Genomic DNA, 23,981 nt, shown 5'->3' with positions numbered 1-23,981 from the left:
ATACTTTTCGTTGATTATACCTCAATAAAGCTGGGGGACAAAAGTAAGCAATGATTTCACGATAACAATGAGTATTTCTATAGTAAGGAGTGACATTCAAAGTATTAAATATATTCAACAACCGATTTTGTTATACAAATTAGTGCAGAAATCAAATATTACCACCATCTGCTTGTTTTACTTCTGTTTATTAAGCTCTCACACCAGTCCTTCAGAAACTGACATTCCCAAAGGTGACCACACGAGGGCGACTCTCATCAGCTGTGCCTGCCCAGAGTGGGCAGCCACAGCTCCAGAGCTGTCCTCTCTGGCTAGTGAGTCCTGCGGGTACGAGGGTGAGCAGAGAGGATCTACAGAGGGCAGGTAGGATGCCTCATTGAGAAGTTGGCACTCAAGCAAAGATTTGAAGGAAATGGGAGCATGAACCATGCAGATCACTTGGGGAATTTTCCCAGGCCAAAAGAGCCTCTACTATAAATGCTAGGAGAGAACAGAGTCCCGCGCTCTAGGAACAGGAAGGAGGCCAGTACAGCTGGAACAGAGGGGAGATAAGGCAGCAGTAAGAGGTCTGAGGGCCATCACAACTAATTTGGCTTTTATCCTGAGTGAGATGGGAAAGCGATAAGGGGTGCTGAGCAGAGGAGGGACCTGAGATGATTGTAAAACATCTTAAAATGGCTGCAATATTCTATTTAGAAAAGGCTGAAGGGGGATAAGGACAGAAGTGGGCAGGCCAGTGAGGAAGCTACGTCTCGCGGGGAGGAGGTGGGCCCGTGGCCAAGGGTGGCAAGCATTTGTAAGTTCCATCGCCCACATTCAACAAAGCACACGGAGATGCACTTAAAAGCATGAAATTAGATGTTATCACCACACGAGGGAGTGAAGACAAAGACCAGAGGAGGTGCAGAAGGGATGAGAAACCAGCAAGGGCTGAAGCAGGAGCAGCCTCCCCTCCCCACAACAGGTCACTGCCGCCCTGCATTCAGATGTTTGTCATTCTCATGAATGTCTTCCTACTTTCACTACAAAAGGATGTACCTCTAGACAACACATAGGAATGTTTTTGCATGCTTTTCAACTTTTTTATATGGTATCACACTTGATAGCATTTCCCCAGTTGTTTTCCCCCCACAACCAATACTTGTGAACTTTATCCATGTGAATGCATGTTGCTCTAGATCACTCATTATTCACTGCTGTCTGGCATTCCTGTGTGTGAACAGGCCACATTGGGGTCATTTTCCCACAGACGGACACATAGGTTATTTCACTATTTCTGCTATGATAAACAACACCGGTACGAGTACTCTCACACAGCCTCCTCCTGTGAGACTTCTCTAGGGCAGTGGTTCTCAAACTGTGTCAGAGTCACCTGGAAGCCTTAATACAACAGATTTCTGAGCCCCGTGTCCAGAGTTTGTAAATGACAGGTCTAAGGTGGGGCACAAGAACTTGCATTTCTTTTTTTTATCATTTTTATTTATGCATTTGTTAATTTACATGCAAGTTAGTTAGCATAGAGTACAACAACGATTTTAGGAGCAGATTCCAGTGATTGATCCCCTATGTATAAAACCCAGTGCTCATCCCAACAAGTGTCTTCCTTAATGCCCCTTACACATTTAGTCCATCCCCCTCCCAAAACCCCTCCAGCAACCCTCTGTTTGTTCTCTGTATTTAAGAGTCAAGAATTTGCATTTCTAACCAGTTGCTCCATGATGCCATTGCTATCCCTCCCAAGATCACACTTGGAGAAACAAAGCACCAGGGCACATGCCAGGAGGGCAGTGATGGTCACAGACATGCATGGACATCTTCAGCCTTTCTAGGTATTGCCAAATTGCTCTGCAAAGTGGGTGAAGCAATTTACACTTCCACCAGTAATAAGTATGTGTCCCTGCTGCCAACACTTGGTACCGTCAGATTTTTTAATCTGACCTTTAGTCATTTTGTAAACTTATCATGGCATTTTTACCTACACAGTATGTGTAAATAAAAGCCACTTAAGACTTTATATCCTAGGGTCAATTAGAACATTTCCAAGCATTTCTATAGACAGGCCCCTCAGGTTCTATCATCTGCCCAGCTACCTGCTTGCTTTCCCCATCAATCCTAGAAATAAACAAAAATGGTGCAAAGTCATTAAGAACATTATGAAAGACGACTACAGTTTTCTTTTCATGGCCAACTGCCCTGTAGTGTTATTTATCGTAGTTCTGTCCTCTTGGGGTTTTTGTTTGTTTTCATTTCGTTTTGTTTTTACTTAATTAGGTGAAGGGAGTGAAGCAAATCGGGCATATGGATACAGAAACTTAAACTTCCTTCACCCACATACCTGATCACTTTTGGAGGTAAATAAAGAAATCACAGTCAGGGAAAAGATCCTTCCATTTTGTACCACATTAACAAGGAGACAAGAAGCCAGTACTCACGAATCTGGTTGGTGGATGCACTGTAGAAGGCATTGACGGTTGTGGGATTCGTAAACCACCTGTAGAAAGAGAAGCAAATACCACCAAGAAATCATCATTATCCAGGCAGGAGGGCAACAAGAATGAACACAATGTGGCAAGATTTATTAGCAAATAACCAGCGAGCAATGGGGAAATAGGGCACATGGGGAAATTACCACCTCAGTTTAGGGTTATTGCTCTGTTCAATGAGCAGCCTCATCATAAACTGAACATGGTTCAGTGAGAATATATTAACATGCCTGCTTATTCACTAGTACTAACTTAACAGAAAAAGTCAGCACCAGTGCTTCTGAAATAGCTTTAATGAGAAATTCTAGAATCTAAAGGGCTCTCCCCATAGATGGAAACAGCAAGAAGCTGATGTTTGGCAGGCCTAGTTCAATGGATCCATGGGACAGCTAACTTTCTATGCTGCATCACTTCTGACCTGTCCATTCGAGGTTTGGCATTGATGACAACACAGAAATCCATGTAAAGAGAGATGGATAAAGTATAACTATGCCACCCAGAGGTTCTCCCTGCTCCAGTGGACAGTTTACAGATGTAAGCATCCAAAGAGCTAATGAGTCATCCTGCCTCTTTTACTAAGTAGCCAGATTGTGTTGGAATAGTTGCCCACCTTCCTGGGGTTTGGTTTCAGCTATAAAATTAAGATACTGCATTAAGAGGCACACCTGAGTGGCTCAGTCAGTTAAGCGTCAAACTCTTGATTTCAGCTCAAGTCATGATCTCATGGCCTGTGAGTTTGAGCCCCACATCGGACTCTGCACTGACAGTGCAGAGCCTGCTTGGGAATCTTGCTCTCCCTCTCTCTCTGCCCTCTCCTGCTCTCTCTCTCACTCTCTCTCTCAAAAAACAAATAAACTTAAAAAAAATTTTTTTTAAAGATCCTGCATTAAGCAATCAGGGGAGTACCTTCCAGCTATAAAGAGTCTACATTCCAGGGGCACCTGGGTGGCTCAGTCAGTTAAGTATCTGACTTCTGCTCGGATCATGATCTCACGGTTGGTGAGTTCAGGACCCAAGTCAGGCTCTGGGCTGACAGCTCAGAGCCTGGAACATGCTTTGGATTCTGTGTGTCTGTCTTCTGTCTGTCTGTCTCTCTCTCAAAAATAATTTTTAAAAAAGAGTCTACATTCCACTTTAAATGCATGGACTACTTAGCTCAGGGCTTCGCAAAATTTTTTTCTGTAAACAGATGGTAGACAATTAGGCATTTTGTAGCCAAAGAGGCAAAAATCAAAGATGTTATGTAGGTACTTCTTTCGTAAGAGAAAGGGTTCCACAAAATTTTATTGATAAAGTTAAAAATAGAACAAGTGAATACAATTTTTTATAAGACAGCCTGTTAATGAGAAGAATGGAATTCTTTAGAGGCAAAATAACATTTTGCTTAATTGGGATTCAGAGTTAGTGCTTCATATCATTAGATCGACTACAAACATTTATCTGTAAAAATCACTCTTTGCTCATGGGCCCCACAAAAACAGGCATCAGGCAAGATTTAGCCCACAAGCTGCATTGTGCTGACCCCTGATTTAGAGGCCTGTGAGTTTCTGCCCTTTATGATAAAAACCAAGCAATCTGTCTTAAACTAAATTGCTCAAAATAAACTCATATAGATCCCTTTTCAAAACAATCATTTTACTGATTTATATATAACAGAAGAATTATGGCAAGCTAATAATTTAAGTCAGACTAATATGAAACTGGTAGGAAATCCAAGGGTTGATTCTAGTTGATCGGCCCACACCTTCTCCCTATAAAGAAGTCCACAGGAATTGCGGCAAGATGGCGGCTTAGGAGGACGCTGGGCTCACCGCACGTCCTGCTGATCACTTAGATTCCATCTACACCTGCCTAAATAACCCAGAAAACCGCCAGAGGATTAGCAGAACAGAGTCGCCGGAGCCAAACGCAGACGAGAGGCCCACGGAAGAAGGTAGGAAGGGCGGCGAGGCGGTGCGCGCTCCACGGACTGGCGGGAGGGAGCCGGGGCGGAGGGGCGGCTCGCCGGCCAAGCAGAGCCCCCGAGTCGGGCTTGCAAAAGCGGAGGGGCCGGGCGGACTGTGATCCGACAGCAAGCGCGACTTAGCGTCTGGGAGGTCAGAAATTAACAGCTCTGCTCGGAAAGCGGGAAGGCTGGAGGACAAAGGGAGGGAGAGCTGCTGAGCCCCCTGACAACAGAGCTCAGTTTGGTGGGGAACAAAGGCGCTCGCCAGCGCCATCTCCCCCGCCCATCCCCCAGCCCAAATCCCAAAGAGAACCAGTTCCTACCAGGGAACTGGCTCGCTCTGTGCAAACACCCAACTCTGCGCTTCGGCGGAGCCAAACCTCCGGCAGCGGATCTGACTCCCTCCCGCTGCCACAGGGCCCCTGCTGAAGTGAATCACCTAAGGAGAAGCGATCTAACCCTACCCCTCCTGCCCCCGTGCACCTTGCCTACCCACCCCAGCTAATACGCCAGATCCCCAGCATCACAAGCCTGGCAGGGTGCAAGTAGCCCAGATGAGCCACACCACCCCACAGTGAATCCCTCCCCCTAGGAGAGGGGTAAGAGAAGGCACACACCAGTCTGACTGTGGCCCCAGCGGTGGGCTGGGGGCAGACATCAGGTCTGACTGCGGCCCCGCCCACCAACTCCAGTTATACACCACAGCACAGGGGAAGTGCCCTGCAGGTCCTCACCATGCCAGGGACTATCCAAAATGACCAAGCGGAAGAACTCCCCTCAGAAGAATCTCCAGGAAATAACAACAGCTAATGAGCTGATCAAAAAGGATTTAAATAATATAACAGTGAATTTAGAATAATAGTCATAAAATTAATTGCTGGGCTTGAAAACAGTATACAGGACAGCAGAGAATCTCTTGCTACAGAGATCAAGGGACTAAGGAACAGTCATGAGGAGCTGAAAAACGCTTTAAACGAAATGCATAACAAAATGGAAACCACCACAGCTCGGCTTGAAGAGGCAGAGGAGAGAATAGGTGAACTAGAAGATAAAGTTATGGAAAAAGAGGAAGCTGAGAAAAAGAGAGATAAAAAAATCCAGGAGTATGAGGGGAAAATTAGAGAACTAAGTGATACACTAAAAAGAAATAATATACGCATAATTGGTATCCCAGAGGAGGAAGAGAGAGGGAAAGGTGCTGAAGGGGTACTTGAAGAAATCATAGCTGAGAACTTCCCTGAACTGGGGAAGGAAAAAGGCATTGAAATCCAAGAGGCACAGAGAACTCCCTTCAGACGTAACTTGAATCGATCTTCTGCACGACATATCATAGTGAATCTGGCAAAATACAAGGATAAAGAGAAAATTCTGAAAGCAGCAAGGGGTAAACGTGCCCTCACATATAAAGGAGACCTATAAGACTCGTGACTGATCTCTCTTTTGAAACTTGGCAGGCCAGAAAGAATTGGCACGAGATTTTCAGGGTGCTAGACAGAAAAAATATGCAGCCGAGAATCCTTTATCCAGCAAGTCTGTCATTTAGAATAGAAGGAGAGATAAAGGTCTTCCCAAACAAACAAAAACTGAAGGAATTTGTCACCACTAAACCAGCCCTACAAGAGATCCTAAGGGGGACCCTGTGAGACAAAGTCCCAGAGACATCACTACAAGCATAAAACATACAGACATCACAATGACTCTAAACCTGTATCTTTCTATAATAACACTGAATGTAAATGGATTAAATGCACCAACCAAAAGACATAGGGTATCAGAATGGATAAAAAAACAAGACCCATCTATTTGCTGTCTACAAGAGACTCATTTTAGACCTGAGGACACCTTTAGATTGAGAGTGAGGGGATGGAGAACTATTTATCATGCGACTGGAAGCCAAAAGAAAGCTGGAGTAGCCATACTTATATCAGACAAACTAGACTTTAAAGGCTGTAACAAGAGATGAAGAAGGACATTATATAATAGTTACAGGGTCTATCCATCAGGAAGAGCTAACAATTATAAATGTCTATGCGCCGAATACAGGAGCCCCCAAATATATAAAACAATTACTCATAAACATAAGCAACCTTATTGATAAGAATGTGGTAATTGCAGGGGACTTTAACACCCCACTTACAGAAATGGATAGATCATCTAGACACACGGTCAATAAAGAAACAAGGGCCCTGAATGAGACATTGGATCAGATGGACTTGACAGATATATTTAGAACTCTGCATCCCAAAGCAACAGAATATACTTTCTTCTCGAGTGCACATGGAACATTCTCCAAGATAGATCATATACTGGGTCACAAAACAGCCCTTCATAAGTTTACAAGAATTGAAATTATACCATGCTTACTTTCAGACCACAATGCCATGAAGCTTGAAATCAACCACAGGAAAAAGTCTGGAAAACCTCCAAAAGCATGGAGGTTAAAGAACACCCTACTAACGAATGAGTGGGTCAACCAGGCAATTAGAGAAGAAATTAAAAAATATATGGAAACAAACGAAAATGAAAATACAACAATCCAAACGCTTTGGGATGCAGCAAAGGCAGTCCTGAGAGGAAAATACATTGCAATCCAGGCCTATCTCAAGAAACAAGAAAAATCCCAAATACAAAATCTAACAGCACACCTAAAGGAACTAGAAGCAGAACAGCAAAGGCAGCCTAAGCCCAGCAGAAGAAGAGAAATAATAAAGATCAGAGCAGAAATAAACAATATAGAAACTAAAAAAACTGTAGAGCAGATCAACGAAACCAAGAGTTGGTTTTTTGAAAAAATAAACAAAATTGACAAACCTCTAGCCAGGCTTCTCAAAAAGAAAAGGGAGATGACCCAAATAGATAAAATCATGAATGAAAATGGAATTATTACAACCAATCCCTCAGAGATACAAACAATTATCAGGGAATACTATGAAAACTTATATGCCAACAAATTGGACAACCTGGAAGAAATGGACGAATTCCTGAACACCCACACGCTTCCAAAACTCAATCAGGAGGAAATAGAAAGCTTGAACAGACCCATAACCAGCGAAGAAATTGAATCGGTTATCAAAAATCTCCCAACAAATAAGAGTCCAGGACCAGATGGCTTCCCAGGGGAGTTCTACCAGACGTTTAAAGCAGAGATAATACCTATCCTTCTCAAGCTATTCCAAGAAATAGAAAGGGAAGGAAAACTTCCAGACTCATTCTATGAAGCCAGTATTACTTTGATTCCTAAACCAGACAGAGACCCAGTAAAAAAAGAGAACTACAGGCCAATATCCCTGATGAATATGGATGCAAAAATTCTCAATAAGATACTAGCAAATCGAATTCAACGGCATATAAAAAGAATTATTCACCATGATCAAGTGGGATTCATTCCTGGGATGCAGGGCTGGTTCAACATTCGCAAATCAATCAACGTGATACATCACATTAACAAAAAAAGAGAGAAGAACCATATGATCCTGTCAATCGATGCAGAAAAGGCCTTCGACAAAATCCAGCACCCTTTCTTAATAAAAACCCTTGAGAAAGTCGGGATAGAAGGAACATACTTAAAGATCATAAAAGCCATTTATGAAAAGCCCACAGCTAACATCATCCTCAACGGGGAAAAACTGAAAGCTTTTTCCCTGAGATCAGGAACACGACAAGGATGCCCACTCTCACCGCTGCTGTTTAACATAGTGCTGGAAGTTCTAGCATCAGCAATCAGACAACAAAAGGAAATCAAAGGCATCAAAATTGGCAAAGATGAAGTCAAGCTTTCGCTTTTTGCAGATGACATGATATTATACATGGAAAATCCGATAGACTCCACCAAAAGTCTGCTAGAACTGATACAGGAATTCAGCAAAGTTGCAGGATACAAAATCAATGTACAGAAATCAGTTGCATTCTTATACACTAACAATGAAGCAACAGAAAGACAAATAAAGAAACTGATCCCATTCACAATTGCACCAAGAAGCATAAAATACCTAGGAATAAATCTAACCAAAGATGTAAAGGATCTGTATGCTGAAAACTATAGAAAGCTTCTGAAGGAAATTGAAGAAGATTTAAAGAAATGGAAAGACATTCCCTGCTCATGGATTGGAAAAATAAATATTGTCAAAATGTCAATACTACCCAAAGCTATCTACACATTCAATGCAATCCCAATCAAAATTGCACCAGCATTCTTCTCGAAACTAGAACAAGCAATCCTAAAATTCATATGGAACCACAAAAGGCCCCGAATAGCCAAAGGAATTTTGAAGAAGACCAAAGCAGGAGGCATCACAATCCCAGACTTTAGCCTCTACTACAAAGCTGTCATCATCAAGACAGCATGGTATTGGCACCAAAACAGACACATAGACCAATGGAATAGAATAGAAACCCCAGAACTAGACCCACAAACGTATGGCCAACTCATCTTTGACAAAGCAGGAAAGAACATCCAATGGAAAAAAGACAGCCTCTTTAACAAATGGTGCTGGGAGAACTGGACAGCAACATGCAGAAGGTTGAAACTAGACCACTTTCTCACACCATTCACAAAAATAAACTCAAAATGGATAAAGGACCTAAATGTGAGACAGGAAACCATCAAAACCTTAGAGGAGAAAGCAGGAAAAGACCTCTCTGACCTCAGCCGTAGCAATCTCTTACTCGACACATCCCCAAAGGCAAGGGAATTAAAAGCAAAAGTGAATTACTGGGACCTTATGAAGATACAAAGCTTCTGCACAGCAAAGGAAACAACCAACAAAACTAAAAGGCAACCAACGGAATGGGAAAAGATATTCGCAAATGACATATCGGACAAAGGGCTAGTATCCAAAATCTATAAAGAGCTCACCAAACTCCACACCCGAAAAACAAATAACCCAGTGAAGAAATGGGCAGAAAACATGAATAGACACTTCTCTAAAGAAGACATCCGGATGGCCAACAGGCACATGAAAAGATGTTCAGCATCGCTCCTTATCAGGGAAATACAAATCAAAACCACACTCAGGTATCACCTCACGCCAGTCAGAGTGGCCAAAATGAACAAATCAGGAGACTATAGATGCTGGAGAGGATGTGGAGAAACGGGAACCCTCTTGCACTGTTGGTGGGAATGCAAATTGGTGCAGCCGCTCTGGAAAGCAGTGTGGAGGTTCCTCAGAAAATTAAAAATAGACCTACCCTATGACCCAGCAATAGCACTGCTAGGAATTTATCCAAGGGATACAGGAGCACTGATGCATAGGGCCACTTGTACCCCAATGTTCATAGCAGCACTCTCAACAATAGCCAAATTATGGAAAGAGCCTAAATGTCCATTAACTGATGAATGGATAAAGAAATTGTGGTTTATATACACAATGGAATATTACATGGCAATGAGAAAAAATGAAATATGGCCTTTTGTAGCAACGTGGATGGAACTGGAGAGTGTGATGCTAAGTGAAATAAGCCATACAGAGAAAGACAGATACCATATGGTCTCACTCTTATGTGGATCCTGAGAAACTTAACAGGAACCCATGGGGGAGGGGAAGGAAAAAAAAAAAAAGAGGTTAGAATGGGAGAGAGCCAAAGCATAAGAGACTGTTAAAAACTGAGAACAAACTGAGGGTTGATGGGGGGTGGGAGGGAGGAGAGGGTGGGTGGTGGGTATTGAGGAGGGCACCTTTTGGGATGAGCACTGGGTGTTGTATGGAAACCAATTTGTCAATAAATTTCAGAAAAAAAAAAACTCTTCAGAAACAAACAAAAAAAGCTATCTCATAGCTTCCTATTTCTCCGAATAAAAGTAAAAATCTTAGAAAAAAAAAAAAAAAAAAAGAAGTCCACAAATACATCATTCTATTATCATTAGAAGTAACAGTGGCCGTAGGAAACTTTCACTGAGCGCTCACAATGCCCTAGGCACTTCCTATTCGTAGTCTTCCCCATAGCAACTGTAGGAATCACTAGCCTATCTCACAGATGAGGACAATGAGACTTAAGAAGCATTATGTACTTGTGCAAGGTCTGCTGTGACTTCAAACCGGTTCTCTTAAGTGTTACAGTATACCGGAGACGTTACTGGAAATCAAGAGAGTGCCTCCTCTAGTCAAAACTGAAACATGTACTCCTTTCCATAAAATGTGTACTCTTTTCCTTCAGAGTTAGGATTAGTATTTCAATAAGCCCCAATGTTTAGCAAACAAACTTACTGGCTGGTCTACCTTCTTGAGGAAACAAGTGGAGGGGAAAACACTTTCATCATTCTAAGGTCACTACCTGAGGTAGGTGGAATTATGTTCAGGTCCTAATCCCTGGATCCTGTGAAGAGGTTACATTACATGCCAAAAAGGACACTGCAAATACAATTAAGGTTAAGGAGCTTAAAACATGGATGGTCTCCTGGATATCCAGGTGAGCCCAATCTAATCACTAGTCCTTAAAAGTAGAGAACCTTCTGTGTCTGGAGTCCCAGAGATGGCGGGGAGGAAGTCAGATTCCAAGAGTTAAAAGGATTCCACATGCCGTTGCTGGCTCTGAGATGTAAGGACCATGGTGCAAGGATCAGAGAGAAGCCTTTAGAAGGGAACAGTGGCTCCCAAATGACAGCCAGCAAGGAAGTAGGGATGTCAGTTCTGAAACTGGCAGGTAGTGAATCTGCCAACAACTCAATAAGCTTGTAACAAAATTCTTCCCAGAGCCTCCAGCTATGAGCCCAGCCAGCTGACAACTTGATTCCAGTCTTATGAAACCTAGATCTCAGAAACCAGCCAAGGCATCCTGTACTTCTGACCTACAGAACTGTGAGATAATACATTTGTGTTATTTTGAGTTGCTAACGTTGGGTAGTTTGTTACAGCAGCAACAGAAAATTAACACATTACCATACAAAGAACCCAGCATTGGTATGTCTGAAGATTGAGTCAAGTCCTAAATGACAATGGACTGAAGCGTAATAGGTACAAAAGATGATTTATATCCCTAGAGCTCATCCCTTCTCTCCCCTGCCTTCAGCAAAGAATGAACTTGCAAAATGTGAGGATAAGGGCCATGCAGGAAAAATGATTCTAACTGCTGATGAACAAAGGTGGACAAAACAAAGAGATCAAACAATCAGACAGGGCCTGATGGGGCCTCTGAAGCTTCAGCAAGAGTACCTACAACCTCTTATTTCAGGCCCACGATTTCACCTTTCCTGAACTCCCAGAGCTGGTGCTGTCTGTAAAGTATGTTTGGAGCCTTGATTGTACCCAGAGCTGATATTTAGTGGCTGCACCAGTAGATCTTACCACTTGTGGGCGCTACTGCTGCTTCTTATTGGTCACTGCCCATGCCAAACCAGCCATTAAATATTCTGTATATCTCCCTGATTATATCCAAGTGTATTATATATTTAGTTTTACCATTCTCTAGTATAAGGCTACCTATTCTGATTTTAACATGTGTTTGCAATTTTTTTTGCGCTCCTCCCATTAAAGAAGTGGAGTCTACATTCCTCTCCTCTGGATTATGGGCTGGCCTTGGTGACTTGGTTTTAAAACATAAAATGCAATGGAAATGACACCACGGGACTGCCTATGCCAGGCAATTAAGGGCAATACAACCTCCCCCTAGTGTGCACACAGGGTTCCTTCCTCCTCTCTTTCTCAGGAACCTGCTCTTTGGAGTTTCTTGCTCAATCAGCACGCTATAAAGAAGCCCAGTATGCAAAGCCAGAGGCAGCCAACAGCCATCATCAGCCACTAGACATGAAAGAAGACCCCTCCCCCATGACTCCAGCTCCAGCCACTCTCTGACTGCAATTACATGAAAGCTCATAAACAACAAGCACCCCGCTGAGCCTAGTGGAGTGGTTTGTTAGACTGCAGGAGATAGATAACTGAAACACTGACAAGTGTTGTCCGTAGATGAAGTTGTAACCAATGGGTTGACTTTTCTCATGAAAATGTTTTGTCTGCCCATCACAACGGTTTTTAAAAGGACTGAACTGGAACTCCTTGAAATGAGGTGTACAATGACTAGTTCTCCACGGTCCCCACCGCCCCCCATCAGTTTACATTTGTCTACATCACCATCTGTTAACTGATTGGGCCCTGAAAGCATATGTGTTAACACAACTTGTCTCCCAACAAGATGTTAAGCTCTTTATGGGCTAAGACCATTGTCCCAGTGGCATGTGCTGATCAGAAGATCATTACATCTATTGAAATGAATTTATTGCTATATATACATCTACTTGAATAAACGAAAACTGTCATTCAAGTGCTTTAAATTCTTCTTACCATGACTTTAGGGTGTTCCTGCTGACTGTGTTTGGGGAAGGATTTAGTGGACAAGGTGGGAAGAGGTCTCGTATAAATTTCAAAAGAAAAATATATGGGGATGAAATTATACTGGACAATGGAATACACAAAAGGAGTGTAATAATGAAACACAGTTGTTTAAAGACAAGGACATTGGTACTCTGATTTTTTGATCCATATAAAATAGATATACATCAGGCTAAAGTTCTACATTTTACCTATCAGCTCTTAAAGATAGTCAAAGGAATAGGGAATGGTCAAACCATAGAATATTTATTACTTTATTTCTAATATCCTGTAGATTATATCCTTCCCATTCCATGCTATAGAGAATGCTTTTACAAACAAAAATTCTGGGAAAAATCATAATTTGTATAGACATTTGATCTATTTTTACCTATTTTTTGAAAAGATAGAGAAAGAAATTCCAGACATGTCTGGTCACAGCAGAGTGAGAGTGAGTTAATAGGGAAGCTGACTTAAAGCCATTTCTGTCAAAGAAAGGGGATCCTAAGGGAAAAAATTACTTTTGACTCAAGCCAAGCAGTAGAGTAAATCCTCTATTTTTAAGTGAGCTGATGAAGTAACAATTCTGAGAACCAACCCCTCAATATGTACCTTCAGGGATGACCACCCAATTAACTCCATTCTTGCTGACATTTCCCATCGCGTTAGAAACTTCTTAATGCACATTAGTTCGGCTAAAATGGATTCCATGAGAATGAAAGATAAAGGGTATTTATCTCCTATACCCACAAAGAAGCAAAATGTTATTTCAGGGCTTTGTGGAAATATAATCGTGATGTGCTATTCAAAGTAAACTAGTGTAGTGGAGCTACTCCAGAATCACTCCCACTAGATTAACTCATCAATTTTCAAAACTAAAAGATGTCGATTAAAGCCAGTGGGTGTCATGAAGCTAAAATTCCCTACAATGCCTGAAAAGGAGCAGCCCAAAATTTCTTCTAAAAAATGGACTATCCTATCCCTTTACCACACAAAGAGGACCTTCAATTTCTTAATGTTACTTTCCCTGAAATAGACACATAGTTTGAGGAAGCAAGAATTAGTACTATTGCATGGATTTTCATTCGTGCATAACTTTTCCAGAAACATTAACCAATTTAATGTCCTTGTGAAAGAGGTATTTGTTTTTTGCTGATGGAGAAGAAAACTACACAGAATCATGCGGTTTGCCTAAGCCCACAAAGTCAGCCAACATTTTTCCAAGGCATGAATGAAATATGAAAAATAGACAAGGCCCTTCGAATCTGAAAGTCCATCAGTATTTTAGGATGATGGTAAAAAGGACACATTTAGGAGGTTTTCAATTAGCAGCACAGGCCTTGTCACACACACAAAAGCATAATGACATTTTGAAACTGAATTAACTTGACAGTATCCCTAATATGGAGAAGCACAAACGCCAAAAATTCAGGAAAATACTGGTGACAAAAATATCTTGAATTATCCACAAACTGCAAGAAGAGTCTGAACCGATCTGAAGTAGATCTGAAAGAGCAGGATGATTCACACAGATCTGTGACTACCATACTACATGGAGATGCTCATCCGGATACTGGAAAACATTTGCTGAGGTTGTCAGATTCAAGGAGCTATCTCTAGAACCCTAAATCTAAAATTTCGTTTTTCTTTTACATCTAAAATTTCAATTGACTGATTGAGGTTAGGAATGAAGCAGGAGAGACGGGCTGAGAGACACTGTGATGAGAGGAGAGAACCAAGGACACTGGAGCACATGGCTTGAAAGCAGTTGCCTGTCATTTCCAAAGAAGTCTGAAAACCTTCTAACCTATGTTCTTTTGACTGGAGTCAGGGATGGGTAGAGCAATGGTTCAGCTTTAGGCCTACTCCTTAAAGTGAGCACTTTGAACTAACTTTGTGGGTGGATGCTGTAGGAAGGCCAGAAGGGCAGAGGGCAGAGATAGGTAGATTGGGAGCCATGGGTAAGAGGGACAGCTAGTATTCACAGCTTAAGCCAAGGGCTGGTACAGAGCCTCAAGTTTCTACAGTCTAGAAAAGAGCAGGGAGTTGAAAGGGAGAGTAACAAGAGACCCAGAGAGCATAAAAAGAGCCAGTCAAATATCCAGAGACCAGAATATCAGCCAAGGTTAAAAAGTAGGCCATAAAAAAAAAAAGTGGGCCATGGAAACCAGGCTTCCAGCTATGATGATATGAAATAGTCAGCAAATTCCTTCCACAAAAATCAAGTATAAAACTGGACACAATGGCCAACAAACAACCATTTTAGGGCTCTGGGAATTGATCATCAAATCCAAACAACAAACTGAAAAATGTTTAATTATGAAAAAGTGCTAGAGCTTGGAAGTAAGTAGAACAGGAGTCTGTGGCCTTCTTGCCAGGGACTGCTCCTGCCCTTCCCAGCATGGTCAGTGAGAACTCTGTTCTATCAGGACAGGTAGGGCGGCTGGCAAATCAGCAGCTTTGTTGCCACAGGGGGTGGACTCAGTTGGAGGTGGAGGTGAAAACCTGCAGCTTTGTCAGCTAAAAGTGGCAAACTTGGTAGAAAACAAATGAAAGGATGCCCACGGCTCTGCCAGCCTGAAGTTACAGTTCCCATTGGGAAGACTGACAGGCGAGCCAGGAATTTTTTTAATATTTATTTATTTATTTTGAGAGAGAGAGAGAAAGAGAGAGAGAGTGAACACTTGAGGGGGGAGGGGCACAGAGAGAGGGAGAGAGAGAATCCCAAGCAGGCTCTGCACTGTCAGCACAGAGGCCGACACAGGGCTCGATCTAACAGACCATGAGATCATGACCTGAGCCAAAATCAAGAGTCAGATGCTTAACCAACTAACCCACCCAGGCAACCCCAAGCCAGAAATTTAAAAGGGAGATCTTAGAAATAAAATAGTCATAGAAGGGTGAGGTAAGATCTCCGCATACCCCTGGCGGCCTGGGACCCTAGACACACATACAGGAAAGATTCAAGCGAGCCCAGTGGAAAGTGAACTCCAAGGCTAACTGAGAAATATACTCCCAGCCCATACACAGATCAACTGGTAGAGGACAGAAGCCCTCCCTATTCCAGGTGTTTGAGCACAAGGTCTACCCCAATCCCTGGCAGAGCTCTAAGCTGTGCAGGCACAGGGACAACCTCTAGGAAATGAGGCTCAAAAATAAACATAAGAATTTAAAAGATGAGAAGAGACCTCCATGGCCGCCTACTATATAAGGAGATAGATTCTGCAATCTAAGTCCAGGAAAGTTATCTTTTTTTAAGCCTCAGGAAAATTAATCAGAATCCATAGTTGTTACAATGTAGTATCCAAAATGTCATTTTCAACGACAAAAAAATTATGCTATACAAAGAGAGAAAAGTGTTAAAAAAAATGCAGTCAATAAAAACTGAGCAAGGCCAGATGTTGGGTTTAGCAGACTTGAAAGCAGCCATTACAAATTAGCCTACAGAATTAAATTATATTCAAAGAATTAATGATAAATATAACAGTGACTGAACAAACAGAAAATCACAACAAAGAGAAACTAAAAAACAACCAAATGGCAATTCTGAAACTGCAAAGTACAATCACCAAAATGAAAAATTTGTTACATGAGTCAAAAGCAAATTTGAAAATGCAGAAGGAACAATCCATGAATTTGAAGACAGATCAACAGAAATTATGCAGTCTGCAGCACAGGGAGAAAAACAATGGAGAAGTGGGCACCAGCAGAACAGTATCTAAAGTACCAGCAGGCAGAACCAACAGTAATCTAAACCTTACAGGGAACACTGTGTCAAGTGTATTTCAATTAAAAAAAGTGATCTAAACCTCAAGTGAAGATTTCTTAATTGTAAGCCTCTTATTTGATAAGTGAGGATAATAAATAGTACGTACACCTCACAGAAATGACAAGAGGTTAAATTAATTCTAACATGTAAAACACTTCCTGGCACATTGTCAACATAATAATGGTTAGATGCCATCATTAGCATCATACACATGTTGCTAGGGAAGGAAATCATGGCTGGCCTTGGCCCCAAAAGTTCCTAGGGAAACTGCCTACCTATAGGGAAAGTTCCTACAGGCAGCTGGGAGGAAGGGGAATAAATTATAACTGCTATTGGAGAAAAATTATACAGCCATCAGTTCTGTGACACTTACTGCTTCAACAAAATCTTCTAGTTACTTCATAAGTATACAATTACTTCTACATTTGTACCTATAGTTTGTAAGTATTTGTTCTTTTTTAAGATCTTCAAAAGTTTCTGCCTGAGTGTGAAATTCTAGAGCAATTTGTTTTCAATATACATATATTTATAAGTACATCTAGAAATGATTCACACGTTTGTACCCTAATAAGCATTCCTGCAGTATGTTTTGATGCCATAATTAGAATTAAGAACTGATTCATATAATATCACAAATAAGACTTATCAACACCTAACACAGATTTTGCCAAACCAAGGTAACTGGACAGCCAGCTACTCTGACTAGAGGAAATTACAAAATTTGACCTAAAGGGTCTTCACTTCCCACCACATATTTATCTCTTTCACCTTCTTTTATTTTTTAATTTTTTTTTACTCACTCTGTTTTTGGAACCGCTTTTCTCAGCCAGAAGAAATCAGACTGTGCTAAATACTTGCGGGTTTGCAGGACATTGCCAAAGTAGTCAGATTCTGAAAACTTGATCTGAATAAAACAAACCACAACCATCATTGTTCAAAGTGCAGATAAAAGAGGGCTCTGCCAACGGAGAGGCTGCATTCCTCACATCACCTCCACCAGTTAGCCCAGTATCCACAAAGCCATGAAATTTCATCTCAGTGATTTTCCTTTCAAATAAAAAGCCCCAAAATCAATACAATGGTTTCTGGATCACAGTAAAAAACAAGAGAAGCTGCAATAATTTATGATGCGTTTCACTTGCTTTATAATTGAAAAATCTACTTTAACCTTTACAGAACCTATTATCCTAGGTTTGAAATTTCTTGGCTCACCTGAGTCCTTCATCTTTTCTAAAATGGGTACGTTATTTACTTGTAACATAGGTTCTTCTAATAATATTCAGTTTAGTCAGCTAAAAAAACTTCATTTAGCTTATACATGATGATTTAGTCAAATGTTAAAATCCAATTTACTGTAATCAGCATTTGTTCATGAAGGGAAAAAAAAATCAAAGTGATTCAGGGACTTATTTCCCATCCTGAGCACAATGGAGCCACTAAGATAATTCCATTATTAACAGATATTTGTCTATTACCACACAAAAAAATTCTCTGGTCACCAAAAACTAATGACATTATAGAGGCAAATCCTAGATTCAGCTTACATAGAAAAACAGGAAGCTGATGTCTCACAACAATTTGTACATTACAATTGGGAAACAGACATCAAGGATTCTTGAGTTCCTTATCTTTTTTTGGAAGGAGAATGGCAAACAATTTCAATTCTATAGCCACTCTCTACAAAACTAGCAGTACTTAACCTAAATATTATTAAATAATATCTGTATAACAGTAAAAGCAATGGTTTGTAGTAACATCTAATACTTTGGTTTTAAAATGTATTAGTGGGGTGGGGCACTTGGGTGGCTCAGTCGTTTGAGCATCCAACTCTTGGTTTCAGCTCAGGTCACTATCTTGTGGTTCATGAGTTCAAGCCCTGCATTGGGCTCTGTGCCGACAGTGCGAAGCCGGATTAATATTCTTTCCCCCCTCTCTGCCCCTACCCTGCTTGCTCTCTCTCTCTCTCTCTCTAAAAATAAATAAATAAACTTTTAATTAATTAATTAAATATATTACTGGGACAAATAAGAAAAATACATGTTTGAATAAGCAAATAACCAACAGTAATCAAATTCTTACCGGCTATATTTTTTGTGTATTTAAACCATATGATTTTAAAAGCAAAAATTAAAATACAGCAAACTCAAGTATATGAAACCCACAGGCATTACATTATAAATATACACACATGCACACACAACTTGATGGTTATAGATTTGACAGTCACCTATTCGTTGGCCAATGTCTGGCTCTCTTCCCTAACATACAATAGATACTCATTATGTCTGTAGAGTATCTCTGTTAATGATTCATCTTGACCTTTCCATGGGTCAGGCCAAAATATAAAGGAAGGAGCAAAACAACTGAAGGCACAGGGAGAAATGCAGGAATGAAAGTATCAATTCCTGGCACCTTTGCTGTTCTACTTGACCAACCAATTATAAAGATACGACTTTAAGCTGTCCCTCCATCAAGCCTCTTAGTGAAGTGGCTGATAAACTGCGGTGCAGTCACATAATGGAAAGCAACATGGCACTTTTATTTAAAAAAGTGGCATGTATGCATGAACATGAAATAATCTCAAAAGCGATGCTGAGTGAATAAGGCAAGCTGGATGTATGAACTAATTTAAAGTTTTAAAACATGTAAACCAATACTATATGTTGCTTATGGATACATACCTATGTAGCAAAAGCATAAAGAAATGCATGGGAGTGATAAACACTGAAATCCAGATAGAGTTTATATCTAGGGAAGAGGTAGGTAAGAAGAAAGGGCATCATTAGGTCAAGGTGGATTACAGAAAGAATTTCCATGGTATCTATTTTATTCATTTCAAATGTATATGTGCATTACAAAGCTAATGTAGCCATGTTTAATATTTATTAAAGCTGATGTGTTCAAAATTTGATTTTACATACTTTTCCAATGTTTGAGATGCTTCAAAACAAAATCTTATAATTGTTTGTATTTAAAAATAGAAGAAATTTATACTCAAAGTCTCAGAAGACACAGAGTAAACTCCCTGTTTTAGGAGGCAACCTTAACTAACAATCCTAATGCATTCCTGAGTCATATAGTTAAAAGATGTGTCTGCTGTTCAACCCTTAGCCTTTTTTAGCTTTTGTTCCCAAGACAGCTCTGCCAGAACTTTCAGAATGTGATTGTAACTGATGAAAAATTCAGATACATTCTTGGGTTTCTCAACACTTTCTGGCAAATTCTCTCAAAGGAATTTCGTTCAAAAATAGTAACTTTTCAGTAATATCTGTGGGATCGGTTGTTACTTTTAGAAGAGTTTGCTAATCATGATACTTTCCTGTTCCATTAAAAAAAAAAAGCCTTAATATTCAGGTTGTTCTATAGACATTAAACAGAAAACCATCCAAAAATTTCCTTAAAAAGAACAGGCCGAAGTCTAAAAATACTTTTAAATAAATAAGGTCCTACCACTGCCATAAAAATAATCATAGGCAGGGGCGCCTGGGTGGCACAGTCGGTTAAGCGTCCGACTTCAGCCAGGTCACGATCTCGCGGTCCGGGAGTTCGAGCCCCGCATCGGGCTCTGGGCTGATGGCTCAGAGCCTGGAGCCTGTTTCCGATTCTGTGTCTCCCTCTCTCTCTGCCCCTCCCCCGTTCATGCTCTGTCTCTCTCTGTCCCAAAAATAAATAAACGTTGAAAAAAAATTTTAAAAAAAATAATCATAGGGAACAAAACTCAGAGGCAAGTAACTACAATTTGTCCATGGCTTATGTATATTTAGAAGGACAATTTTAAAATAGTATTAATTATTAAACAGAATTTTGTGATTTCTTACCCTAGTTTAATCACTCTAGTCCATTTATTTAATGGAAAACACAGGTAACGGGACAAAATTTTACTTTTCTCTGTGACACAAGTTAAGTGTTTGGGGAGACAGAAGGGCCAGCATGTTATTCCCAAATGATGGATGGGAAAAGAGCTGAAGAGATTATGGAACTTGGCAAGGCCACATGGTTCAAATCATTAGGCTCCTACTTCAATGTTACTTTCATTGGTCTCAATAAGAATGCTGGTGATTCAACAGAAACAGTACAGGGAAGGAGGAGGGGACTGTAAGAACTAAAGGTGGGAGGAGAAGCAGTGAGTAAATACATTATGACAGTTTACTTATCATACAGCTGTGAAAATAATGCTAGTTAAGGCTCTGGAAGACCAGGACAAGAGAATAAGTCATGGTAAAGGTCAGTATACAAAATTATTTGTAAGCATCAATTTCAGCAATACAAAACTAGAAAGAAAACAATACACTGAAACAGAAGTACGCATTATTATGTGCCAGTACCAATATCATGGGTGCTTTTTCATTCCTTTTCTCTATTTCCCAAATTTTCTACCATGTGATAATACTTTGATAATTTCAAATATTTCAGGAGGCCCTTCAATGAAAGGGAAAAAAAAAAACTATGAAACCCAGCAACCACTGGGAAATTTTCACTTGCAGAGATAGCAGCAACAACAATGAATGCACATAAACATTGTAAAGCCACCTATACTCTTCAAAAATAATGTTTAAACTCTGAAAGGGACACTAATTGTTTCAAAAGCCTCTTGTCCTGTTACTGGTGAAAACATAGGTCAAGCTGATAATGATTTTCAACCAATTACATCTGACTTTTCAACTGAGTGATCTTTGGGAAACTATTTGGGGCTCTCATGTCATTTCCTAGGAACAGCCATCCAGATCCGAAAATTCAGGGGAATGTGAATTTCTCTTCTTGGAAATCCTATCCTGGATGCCAAGCATCAAGTATCACAGACTTAAGGGATAAAGAGATAAAGCTATTACCACACCTCAAGGGTGAGGAACATGTAGGAAGGGCAGAACAAGGAAATGTGATCAGCTTCCCTGTAGGATAAGTACATGTTGATAAGACACTACACAAGCCAATAGGATGTACAGATTCTACAACACTTAAGTTAAATCCATGTAAAGATACTCAGATATATCCAAGTGTCTATAAGAAAGGTTTTATGCTAGGCATCCATAGAATTTTCTAAAACCTTAACGAAATTCAGATTCATACTTACATTTTCCCTTAGTTATGGCACAGTAATATGCAAGATTGCTGCATTTAGATGGCTTTGTCCATAAGTGTTATGTGTGTATACATACGTACATACATACATAGAGATAATGTTCAAAATGTTGAACTTACATATATGGTATACTGTGGATGATGGAGTTCCCAAAAGCAGCCACATATGGGTGACTCTCAGGATCGCCAGCTAGCACATCAGCCAGGAACCACATGGAACCAGATACCCTGTAGCCTCCACTGGGGGAAAGAGGAGGTCATGGCCTGCTCTTGCCAGAGGAATACTCAAGATGGAGGCCAGTGTGTGGGAGTTAAGGAAGGCTAGCTGGAAGGTTAGCAGACACCAGGGCACTGCCCTCCAGTGGCAATTCTTGGTTCTTCAGGGCCATGGTGGCCAGAGGTAACTTGCAAGAACTCAGGACAATGTTTTGTTTCTTTACCTACTGTATAGAATTATTTACACCCTGTTTTTCTGGAGCATGTCACCTAAATATCACCTCACTCTTGCATAGCAGCAGTAGCACTCTCTGTCACTGACAAACACACATGCTCCACTGGCTAGAGAAAACCAAGACCCACCCCCAGAGAATATTGTGTGGGTTCACACATCTGTATATCTCTATATGTGTGTTTATATGTTTATGTATGTATGTGTTTATCACTCACCAGAAAACCTGATCTCCTCTGAAAAAATTACCTAGATCCAATTCTCCTAAGTAAATAGAGGCCAGCTGGGACTCTGACTTTAGCCCTTACTCTAATTCTCCATTGGCTTTCACAAGAATGAGTGAAACGCCTAGTGGGGCCGACTATTTACCTACTGTGTCTCAGCTTATTCTGTTCTATAATGCTGGGGCTGGGAATCTGAAAACTCTATTTCCCAGGCCCAAGTGCTAGTTGGCTTCCTGCCAATAGGAGGCACTGGGGGAAATCAGCAGGTGGCAGGAGGTGAAAAGCTGCTGTGTTTGTTCTCTTTCATTCTCTCTCCTGTTTCTTATGATGATGCTGGAAGAATCTTCAGCCCCTCTTCCTATTAATTCCCCTCACTCTGAAATGCCTAGTGTGGTTGTGGCTTTCCTGGCTAATAGGCTAATGCGCCAACCCTTCCACAACTGACGCCAACTTGCTCTTGAGTCTGTTTTCATCAAGGATAAATGAAAGAACACTTTGTGAGGCTAATTTGAAAATGGACCTACACCTACATGTTCAAGCTAACTAGTAGGTTTTCCCGCATGCTACTCGGGATTCACACAAAGGGCATCTCCTGCTCTTTGCAAAGACTAAATTACAAGCGGTGTTCAGAAATACTTTGCTGGGTATCTCAGTTTACCTTGTCAACTCACAGAGGGAAAAATTTTTTTCCTCTAATTCTTTACATTTGCCTCTAAGTTCTTTTCCATTTGCTCTTACCTCCACATGAGCCCAACTTCAGACTTCAACCTTTCTCCTTGACCTTCATCGGATCCATTACCTAATCTCTATGCTCTTTCCTTTTGCCTTTCTGCCTGATGAATCGTATCTTTGCTTGCGTCAAATGAAGTAAGCTGTTTTTCATTTCCAACAGCCTCTCAACACTCGGAGCTTGTATTACCAAAAATTTCTCACAGGCCCTAGAGTAGCCCTTACCTACATGTTTCCCAGACCTGAAAACACAGCCTCACTGTACGCCAGCTATTACCTCGGTGACACTATTACTATCACATCTAGCATCCTTTACCTAGTTTCAGGTTGGGGGTTATTCATTTCTTCTATCCATTTCTGAACACAGACGTATTTTTATTTCACTATCTGGATGTTTTCTCACTGCCCATTTTTTAAACTGTTAGCATCTCTTGAGTTCAACTGTGTCTACTCCGGCAATGAGTCAGACGAAAGCCGTTTCTTGACAAAAGCGCTTAACATCTTGGTGTCTAATGGCTTCAGTTCAGACCCTAGAGAAACAAGGAAACATACCGAACAGTGCATCCTGTCTGGCATCTGGATTCAGTGCAAGCACTCACTGCATTCGGTGAGTACTTACATTTTGGGCACTCACCTTAGACAACAGCAGAGTGCCAACAAAAGTTGATCAACTCAATATGGACAGTGGGCCCTTGATGCTATCTTATTTGCTTAAAGCTTGAGACTGTTCCATCTGTATAGCCTTTTAAATCAATTTGAGGCACCTGGATACCACACGAGTCAATTCATAATGAATTTTCCACACCAAAATAACCTATCATAACTACATATTAAAGATGTCCTAACTAACACTTATATTGTGCTTACTGTGTGCCAGGGTAGGTTTTAAATATTCTAAATATGTTAACTTACCTGATCTTCACAGCAGCCGTGTAAGGGAGGGATTATTACTGTCATCGCCATTTTAATATGAGCAATCTGAGGCACAGAGAGGTTATATAAGC

At 40.8% G+C, this 23,981-nt stretch overlaps 1 protein-coding gene across 1 annotated transcript in view; it reads right to left on the bottom strand.

Moving 5' to 3' along the window:
• Positions 1-23,981, bottom strand: part of PHEX (phosphate regulating endopeptidase homolog X-linked) — a 245,623-nt gene that overhangs the window by 53,914 nt on the left and 167,728 nt on the right. The window contains exons 14-15 of the mRNA XM_043570128.1: positions 17,298-17,401; positions 2,433-2,491 (exon numbers count right to left, since the gene is read on the bottom strand). Coding sequence (XP_043426063.1) covers positions 2,433-2,491; positions 17,298-17,401 — 163 coding nt within the window. The remainder of the gene's footprint in view (positions 1-2,432; positions 2,492-17,297; positions 17,402-23,981) is intronic.

This window comes from Prionailurus bengalensis, chromosome X, assembly GCF_016509475.1.
Source record: "Prionailurus bengalensis isolate Pbe53 chromosome X, Fcat_Pben_1.1_paternal_pri, whole genome shotgun sequence".
NCBI classification, from domain to species: domain Eukaryota; kingdom Metazoa; phylum Chordata; class Mammalia; order Carnivora; family Felidae; genus Prionailurus; species Prionailurus bengalensis.
The sequence above is the reverse complement of the archived record's forward strand: the minus strand, read 5'-3'. Positions and strand labels throughout refer to the sequence as shown.